The sequence below is a fragment of the Sceloporus occidentalis genome, unplaced genomic scaffold (assembly GCF_023333645.1).
Source record: "Sceloporus occidentalis isolate IW3139 unplaced genomic scaffold, rSceOcc1.0.p SCAF_121, whole genome shotgun sequence".
NCBI lineage: Eukaryota > Metazoa > Chordata > Lepidosauria > Squamata > Phrynosomatidae > Sceloporus > Sceloporus occidentalis.
In genome coordinates, this window is record NW_028317101.1 from 397,441 (window position 1) to 407,436 (window position 9,996).

At 40.4% G+C, this 9,996-nt stretch overlaps 1 protein-coding gene across 1 annotated transcript; it reads left to right on the forward strand.

Moving 5' to 3' along the window:
- Positions 1-2,630: 2,630 nt before the first annotated feature.
- Positions 2,631-7,667, forward strand: LOC149282183 (speckle-type POZ protein-like). Its single transcript, XM_089498514.1, has 10 exons — positions 2,631-2,692; positions 3,978-4,087; positions 5,444-5,515; positions 5,638-5,709; positions 5,825-5,896; positions 5,994-6,368; positions 6,511-6,566; positions 6,690-6,812; positions 7,201-7,343; positions 7,523-7,667. Exons 1-10 carry the CDS (start codon positions 2,631-2,633, stop codon positions 7,665-7,667), a joined length of 1,230 nt encoding a protein of 409 aa, XP_089354640.1.
- The last annotated feature ends 2,329 nt before the right edge of the window (positions 7,668-9,996 follow it).

Below are 9,996 nucleotides of genomic sequence, written 5' to 3' on the forward strand. Positions count from 1 at the left end.
GAGGCTACATCAGTCATACTCCACCATTTCCGGCTCCTCTTAAAACTTGTACATCTAGCATGGATAACAAATTAATGTAGACAATCCCATCCACACTAGGCATATAGCCACGGTCCCTTAAAGAAACAGTGGTATAAACCAAACCTCAAATAATCCTGACACATATGTCATTTAACTTAAATACTCAATCTACCATTTTTTTTAAATCTATTCGATTTGTTTTCATCTAAATAGCCACGTGAAATGTTGCTTTCTATGAAATTATAAATTCTGTTAAACTACAGTGAAATATTAGAATAGTTTGCAATGCTGGTACCTGCCTCAGACCAGCGCTCTTAGGGGGCACTTCATAGTAAAATGTGGTACAAACACAATAGGAAAGGGCCCAAGGTGGTGGGGCAGGTCACCTCTTGGCCTGGGAGGGTTCAAGTATTGCTGGGAACCTAGAGCCCGCATTACACCAGAATACAGTTAGATTTGTAAAGGTTGTAGTTGAATGAGTTGTTCAGCATTAGCCAGGTCCACAGTAACATGTATTGATTGCAAGTTGTCCTCAAGTTGTTACTTCATGTTACTTGGCATTAACACAAGACCATTCTTGATGAGTGAGCTGTCTAGAAGGTGTCAGCACTGCATACTCCCAAAAAACGCCAAGGAGGGGCACTTTTGTTTTACTGTGGACAGGGACAGCGAAAGAAAGAGGTAGGGATGTATACAGTAATAACGATGCAATGGGACTGTCACAGAGAGATAGGGAATGTTTGGAAATCAGCATGGGTTGACAGAATCTTGTCATGAATATGGGAATGGGAAGCAGAGGAAGCTGTTAATGGACTGCTATATATTACATGGGAAAAAAAAAACATTTTAAAATGCTCTAACATCCCTGCATCAATGAAACTAGTAGAAAATAGTAGACATTCTATTGACACGATTAACAAATTCAACATGCAAGCAGGGGAGGGCTTGTTAAGGGGGTAATTGCCCCTTGGGGTACTCTCGTTTAAGGATGTTGGGCCACTACCAGAAGACTTTTTTGTTTGTTTTTAAATTTGACAAAATATATTTTTGATAAATATTAACTATGAAATCTTGTGTAGAAATTTACCCATTTTCAAGAGTCCTAAAACAAAGGGTGCGTATTATACCTCGATACAAATTTGTTTACGCTGCATAATCACTACATGAATCTTGTGTCTTCAGTCCCCGCAGGCTTTTTGGAACCTATGGAACACCAGCATTAATAGAGTGAAAGAAATTACATCAAAAATAATAATAAAAAAATCTTCAGCAACCCTGACGTTGGAGGATAAAAACACACACAGTACTGACAAAACATAATTCTTTCCTTTCAATTATTATTATATTCTCAACAGGGCAAGAATTTCTGTTTATTTTAATTGTTTCTATAACTTTCGGTAACTTGTGGCTTCATTTTAAATATATTTGTTGTGGAGCACTGCTCTGAAAAGTTGTGATGCATAAACATTCCTAAAGGATTTCTACAAAGCGGATGTCTACACAGCAAAGATAGCACTAAAGAGCAAATGATTTGTCCCAGAAGCTCACACTTTAATGCATAATGCTGTAGGGTTCTAGGGTTGATTATGTTATTGATATGTATCTTACTTACCCTCAAGGTAGTTTGTAATGTTATTAAGGAATGGGGGGGGGTGCAAATGTAAAGAAAGAAAAAAAAATAAGAATGAAAAATGTCTAAAGGGAATTAACTCTTTCAAGCCCCACTGAGTAGCATCTAATGGAAATACGCTGCAGTGCATTTATTTGTTGGTTTGAATGCATATTAATCAGTGGGGCTTTATGAGACATTACACTGTCCCTTTAATTCTTCAACCACCCTCCTGCCTCACAATGCTCCCACTAGTGAGGGTCACCTAACGCCCCCCCCCCCCCCAACTCCCCCATACAAATCTCTGCAGCTTCCATTCATCCATTTCACCACCATCCCCCAATGTCTTCAGACACTGGTGCCCACTGTCGTGTGGATGCAATGTAAAGCTTATATAGAATTAGTGTTCACCCAAGGATTATAAAACATATAAACCGTTTTTATATTCACCTGCCAGCTGAATGTAGGCGATGTCCCCATTCTGCTCCCTGCATGAAGAATGTCCTCTTATGCAGCTGAACACGAATCTTGCTCATTGACACACATTGATTCCATTCTACATGAGCTCAAAGCTGCAGTGCACAGCGTGCTGGGTGGTATATATCTGTACGATCGATATACGTGCCATAGCGAGAAATCTCTTCCAGCACCCGGCACTTAAGACCCTACTTACTGCAGATCCCCATAGCTCCCCATAGGCTCGAATAGTCTTAGCATCAGTCCTGACAGCATGAGCAGCAGGCAAATCCTAAAAGCTCAGCCCACAAGCATGTCCTTAACCCTTTCTATTCCTTAGCCCAGAAGGACGCTCAGTCGTATAGTTATTCACTTAATACTGTAATACATGTAATCCTGCTTGGATATAAGTGCCAATTAAATGTGCAGTTAAACTTGTAATTGAGTTTTAAATACTGCGGTGTTTGCATAACTGGAATTTAAATATGCTTTCCAGTGGCCAATCGGGGCCTGCAAGAAACCCTGCATTAAAATGCATGGAACAATGTTCATCGATAGAAGCAGTAACAATGACAGGAGTCGGGGTCCCCATAACATAAACACAGGGTACCCATACTTATAGCTCAGGTGGGATTCTTTTTCAATAGCATTTTATTATTGCATTTTCTGTTAAGTGTCACAATCATAATATCATATATGGCACCAGAAATACCCCAAGCATAGGTGAGATACTTTTAAGCAAAAGTCAGATGCCTATTGTTCTTCCCACAAACACAAAGGCTTCTCTTATTTAATTATTTAAGCCATTATTACAAAGGTGTTTGTTTTTCCCCCCATATGTTTTATTAGGCAATATTTATGGTATGAGTGGGTCCTCCAAACTGTTGCACCTATTTCTAAAATAAATCTCCTTTGGACAGTATACAGGGAAGGGCTATCAGGCAAACAGATCAGTAAGACATAAACATGTTTGCCAGCCAGCACGATCAATTCACTATATCCATAAATATATATCCAAAATCTTTAAAGCTTAAATCTGAGTCTTGTTAAGGCATGGAAACGTGGAGCATGTATGTGTAGGGTAAGTGCATGCAGGGGTGTTGTGTGTGGTACAATATGGAGTTAGTGAAGTGTGTATCAGCATATGGTGTTAATGTGTCTGTGAGCCAATGTTAATAGCCCATGTGGGTCTGTTACTGTATGGTGTTGGAGTGTGTGTGTGTCAGAATTTGGTGTTTGTATGCAGAGCCGGCCTTAGGTGTTCTGGCGCCCTGTGCGAACTACTCCTCTGGCGCCCCCCCCTCACTACCCCCCCTCTGCCCCTTCAAACTACCCCCCCTCTGTCCCTTCAAACTACTCCCCCCTCTGCCCCTTCAAACTACTCCCCCCTCTATTTAACATGGAGGATGTTAAATAAAGTTAAAAAAACAACAAAAAAACAATGTTTTAATTTAGGTGCAGAGGGGGCGGCGGCGGACCCGGCGGCGGCGGACCCGGCGGCGGCGGACGACCCCGCGGCGCCCCCTGGAGTGTGGCGCCCTGTGCGGTCGCACAGGTCACACACCCCAAAGGCCGGCCCTGATAGTTACCCAAACCCTACAGGATCATTGTGCATAGTATCCATCCCTTGAGACTCGTTTTAGACCAACTTTGAGTAGGCTACAATCAGAGAGCGTTGACCATAGTCAACAACAAATGTCAATTAAAAACCCAGCCCTTGGGCTTAATATTCAATTTTGTCCATTGTTAGTATTGTCATTTTAAAATGTTGTATTATTGTTAATATCAAGGTTATTAATGCATCTCAAACATATATTATGGTACTCAAGGGTGTTTGTGTTTCTTAGAAACAGTTTTCTGTCCGGTTTATTAACGTGTGTTTCCCTCTTAGCCCACGACCTCCTCCATCGGCTGAATACCATCATGGCCAGAATGCCGAGCCCTCCTCCCCCTGCGGAGATGACCACCGGCCCCGTTGCAGAGACGTGGTGCTACACCCAGGTGGGACACAATAATGATTCATCTTAATACAATTTAGTATTAGTAAAGAAATGACTATAAACATGGTGAGATACCATAATGAATCATTTTTTAATAGGAAACGGGGAATGGCTGCAGGGTACAACTCAACTATTCAACTAGCATGCACCGTTTACCTAAATAATTACAATAACAGTTATTTCTCTTTTCCATGTAGCTTCCCCTTTAAGGGATGAACCCCTACATCAGCATGAGGCTAGCATGAGGCTAGCATGAGGCTCCCCGTTATGACATAATGGCATCGGCTTTGTGAGTCCTGCATTCTAAATGCTCTCAGTGTGGTACAGAAAGACGCAGGTAAAGGCTGGTTTCTTATTAGCTCCTAAGATATATTAATAAAAAAAAATCCAAATATGATATAAAAAAACTGCAACCTGTATGATAACATGTCACCTAACTATGTACGAGTTCCCACCCAAACAATTCTTGATGTATATTATATTATATTGGCATTAGGTAAACTGCTAAATGTTAAAACATATTTTTTTCTCTCTCTCTATTCCAGTTCTGAGTACCACACAATTTAAGAAAAAATGGGTAAGTTCAAATATTTTGCTCCTTGTTCATATAGCATTTATCAGATCGGTCCAAAGTATCTTTAAAGAACTTCTCACCTAGCCATGGAGGTTGTCATCATTTATCCTGGACGGTTTCACCGGCAGGTATCGTATCCCACTAACCGATTGTCTCAACCGGCCACCGTTTTTGTCAACAAGAAATGTCAATTAAAAACCGAGCCCTTTTTAGGGTTAATAGTCAATTTTGTCCGTTGTTGGTATTGTCATTTTGAAAATGTTGCATTATTGTTAATATCCAGGCTATTTTCAAATTGCAGAAATTGCTAGGGTTAATATTCAGTTTTGTATATCGCTAGTATTGTTATTTTTAAATGTTGTATATTGTTAATATTAAGGTTATTAATTAAATTGTATAACTTGTTAGTCAATTTAAAATTTTGTATAATGCTAATAGTATTTCTTTTTCATTTTGTATATTGTTAATCTTGTTTTTAAATTGTATACATTGCTAATATTAGGGTTCAAATGTTGTACATTACTATTGCTAAACGTTGCACATTGTTAATACGAAGTATTTTTGTGTGTTTATGTGTATAGAGCGTGTCATAACCTAACTTCTTAAGCTGTTCCTTCCTGTTATCTTCATTCATAAACCCATCAGACCTAAGCCAGCATGTTGCCTCTGATTTAAATGTACACGTGCAGATACATAGGCAGCGGCTGGCTTGTGCATGCGTTGTGTTGGACATGTTTACATGTATTTACCAATGTATAATAACCATTCATCTGTCTGTAACAGCTCGCAGACACCGACGTGGCCGCCGCCGCCGCCATCAACATCAGGGCGTGCTGGCCATCGGCATTCAAGAAGGTGAGATGCATCTAAAGGCTATATTATGATATGTCAGCAGCGGTATACTTCTGTATGCTGTGCGTTGTACATGTTTACACGTATGTACCCGCGTATAATAATCATTTCTCTGTCTGTAACAGGAAACAGCCTCCAGGAGGTGATTGACCGCCTCCTAACTGGAGAAGGGGCGGTCCTTCTAGAGGCAGAGGAAGGTAAGATGCTTCTAAAAGATATTTTATGATACATCTGCAGCTTTATACTTTTGTATGTTGAACATGTCTACACGTATGTACGTGTTTTTAATAATCATTTATCTGTCTTTAACAGAGCAAAGCCTGCGACATCTGCAACAGGGCCTCCGCAGGGATGTAGGAGGGTGGATTATTGGAGTAGAGGAAGGTGAGATGCATCTAAGATATATTATGGTACTCAAGGGTGTTTGTATTTCTTGGAAACAGTTTTCTGTCCGGTTTATTAACGTGTGTTTCCCTCTTAGCCCACCACCTCCTCCAGCGGCTGAATGCCATCATGGCCAGAATGCCGAGCCCTCCTCCCCCTGCGGAGATGACCACCGGCCCCGTTGCAGAGTCCTGGGGTTATACACAGGTGAGATACCATAATGAATCATTTTTTAATAGGAAATGGGGAAGGGCTGCAGAGTACCAGTCTTACAATATGGCTATCCTGGGACATTTGTTTGAAGTCATAACTTTTGTTATCATCTCTGGCCAGAACACCATGAATATGATCAAAGTTCCTGAATGCCGCCTGGTCGATGAACTCGGAGGATTATGGGAAAACTCGCGTTTCACCGACTGCTGCCTCTGCGTGGCTGGTCAGGAGTTTAAAGCGCACAAAGCTATTCTGGCAGGTTGGTGGCGATTAAAAAAAAAAAAAAAATATACAATTATTTCTAGCGTTTCCACTGCTTTGCAGGTTGTTGAATCAATGCCTAAAGTTTGCTGTTAGGTACTTCAATGTGAAGTTAACTAAATGTATTGTGTCCCACTCAGCCCGATCACCTGTGTTTGGCGCTATGTTTGAACATGAGATGCAAGAAAGGATAAAAGTAAGTTTCACATTTTCGGGGCTGATAAGTTACCGGGCTATTACTGAAATTTAAGTTCTGTTCCTTTGCTGTCAAAACTAAGCAAACCTGCTTTTTTTTTTTTTTTTTTTTTTTGATTTGTAGAACCGCGTCGAGATAAAAGACATGGAGCCTAATGTGTTCAAAGAAATGATGTGCTTCATCTACACCGGCAAAGCACCTAATCTGGACAAGATGGCGGATGACTTATTGGCGGCTGCCGATAAGGTGAGTGCGGGAGGAAAGCCAGTGTTTGGTTCCCAACAACTTTTTTCTTTCGGGTAACAGCCAGGCAAGCCGGTCCGTGTGGGGTTTGCTTCACCGACGGAATCTTGTAGAAAGCAGACCGTTTTTAGATGGTATGCAGTTCAGGATCTTTTTATTGAAGGTGAGAGGGGGTTATGTGTAGGGGGAGGTATTTAAAAAGTTTCCTTTTATTCTGGTTAAAGCTGCTCTCTGGTTCACTATAATAACTCTGTTATCGGTGTTTTTAATGTTTGTTTTTTTGTTAGTCCAAAAGGCACCTTTTACTTGGATAACACTATTCCTCTTGTATTTTATCATGGTGGTTTTAGTATAGATCTCTGTACTCGCTAACATTCCTGTCTACCCGCAGTATGCCCTGGAACGCCTGAAAGTGATGTGTGAGGAAGCTCTCTGCAGCTACCTATCTGTGGAGAATGCAGCACAGATCCTGTTCCTGGCTGATTTACACAGCGCTGACCAGCTGAAGACCCAAGCTGTGGACTTTATCAACTAGTGAGTGTGTTGGGATTGAGTGTATATTCTCATTGTCTGCATGTATGCTATATACTACTCCTTTCACCTTGTGAAGAATGTTCCCTTTTTATAGCTGACCAAGTCGGTCCTTCCCCATATTTTTTACTTGTTTGTTTGACTTATTTATAGTGGTAACCTTTTTGTTTTGCTCCTTTCAGCCATGCATCTGACGTTATGGAGACAGCTGGGTGGAAGTCTATGGTTGTTTCCCATCCACATCTGGTAGCAGAAGCATACCGCTCCCTGGCTTCAGCCCAGTGTCCTTTTCTGGGCCCTCCATGCAAACGTCTGAAGCAATCCTAAGAAGTTCCTGCAGGACCTTCCATCTTTCTCCTGAAGTCGATCATTATTCTTCATCCCACCATAAGAGACATCTGGTGGTCATTGTAGAAGGAATCGGAGAGTAAACGTACAGTTGGCGCTACCACTACATCGTGTGCTGCCACCTATATTTCACCTTTTGTACGGATGGACTTCTTCCTTCTATACCGGAGAAAAGTTGGAATACAAGACCTCCTGCAGAACTATGAATTTTATGGACATATTTCCTGACTTAGACATACCTAATCACAACTGGTAGCAGAAGGTTACCAGTTCCTGTTCTCGGCCTTTAACGTTTTCTGGGTCCTCCATGCAAACGTCTGAACCAATCCTAAGTAGATGCTGCAGCACTTCCATCTTTCTCCTGGAGTCACTCATGATTCTTCATCCCATCATAAGAGACATCTAGTGGTCATTGTAGAAGGAATCGGAGAGTAAACGTACAGTTGGCGCTACCATTACATCGTGTGCTGCCACCTATATTTCACCTTTCGTACGGATGGACGTCTTCCTTCTATACCGGAGAAAAGTTGGAATACAAGACCTGCTGCAGAACTATGAATTTTATGGACATATTTCCTGACTTAGACATACCTAATCACAACTGGTAGCAGAAGCCTATCAGTTCCAGTTTTCAGTTTATTATACTTTTCTGGGTCCTCCACGCAAGCATCTGAACCAATCCTAAGTAGATCCTGCAGGACCTTCCACCTTTATCCTGAAGTCACTCATGATTCTTCATCCCATCATAAGAGACATCTGGTGGTCATTGTAGAAGAAGGAATTGAAGAGTAAACGTACAGTTGGCGCTACCACTACATCGTGTGCTGCCATCTATATTTCACCTATCGTACGGATGGACTTCTTCCTTCTATCCCAGAGAAAAGTTGGAATACAAGACCTCCTGCAGAACTATGGATTTTATGGACATGTTTCCTGGCTCAGATGTTCCCATCCACGGCTGGTAGCAGAAGCTTACCGCTCCCAGGCTTCAGCCCGTTGTCTTTTTCTGGCTCCTTCAAACAACTCTATGTAGATCCTGCAGCACTTCCAACTCATTATTCATCATCCCATCATAAGAGACATCTGGTGGTCACTGTAGAAGGAATTGGAGAGTACACGTACAGTTGGCGCTACCATTACATCGTGTGCTGCCACCTATATTTCACCTTTCGTACGGATGGACTCCACTTCTTCCTTCTCTACCGGTGAAAAGTTGGAATATTACATCTCCTGCAGGATTACAGAATTCAAGGACGTATTTGCTGGCTCAGACGTTCCTCATTAATTTATAGGACCAGAGAGACGTTTACATATGGAAGACCCTCCTTGTTCATATTTAGATATTAAATAGTTGAGCTTATTGTAACCATCTTTTGTATTTTGTGCTACAAAAAAAGGACATTGTGATGAATGTGTGTGTGTGTGTGTGTGTACGGGAGGTGTCAGCCTGGCCTAATCTACTCTGGGATCCATTTTTATTTTCTGCTTTTTTGTCTGATTTTTATGCACTTCTGAAATTGTTTTAAATGTGTTTTATTCTAACTACCTGCTTCCCTTTTTTTTCCTCCCATCATCATGTACCCGCTTTGTTATGGATCCTCACCGCCATGACATTTCTTTTTATTTATTACATTTTTGGTTTTTTTAACTCTCCCCTATTTTGAGGGGCTGCCACTCATATTTCAGAGGTTGTAGACTAATTTAGAATTTTTGGAAATATAAAAAAATATATATATATATTTTGTACTCTGCACCACTATGTTTTTACCCATTTCGTTTAACTCTTTCACTGCTATGGAGAAGCAGCGGTCTGATATGTAATCTCCGTTACATGACTGTTACATAGAGACTTTCCGCTCTTGTGGCTAGCAAAATATGAAGGAAATCGCGTTAATATATTAATAGTTTTTAATATATTAATATGTATTAATTTTGAGTGTGTATAACTTCCACAGGGTTTCTGTCCTAAGAAATGGGTGAAAATACATTATTTTCACCCATTTCATATTGTTAACAATTAACTTTTATTTTATTTTAGCTCTCTTACAAATAGCAAAGCGATGGAGGAGGCTTCTGTTTCACGACAGCAAAGGTGCTTGCTTGTTGACTTCTAAAAGCTCATGTAATAAAAACGTGTGTCTTGAAAGATATGACATATATTTTATTTACATACATATAAATAAAAACACAAATGTATACATTAAAAAAATACTATTTACATATATAAAAAAAGCACACTATATATATATATATATATATATATATAAAGTGTTTTTTTTATTTTATATAAGTGTTTGTTTTTATTTAT

Excerpts from the sequence above, each read along its gene's own strand:
- LOC149282183 (XM_089498514.1), top strand. The coding sequence starts at position 2,631 with ATGTTCATCGATAGAAGCAGTAACAATGACAGGAGTCGGGGTCCCCAT. Across the intron at positions 6,813-7,200 it reads TATTGGCGGCTGCCGATAAG|TATGCCCTGGAACGCCTGAA; the intron begins GTGAGTGCGGGA and ends GTCTACCCGCAG. Across the intron at positions 7,344-7,522 it reads GCTGTGGACTTTATCAACTA|CCATGCATCTGACGTTATGG; the intron begins GTGAGTGTGTTG and ends TGCTCCTTTCAG.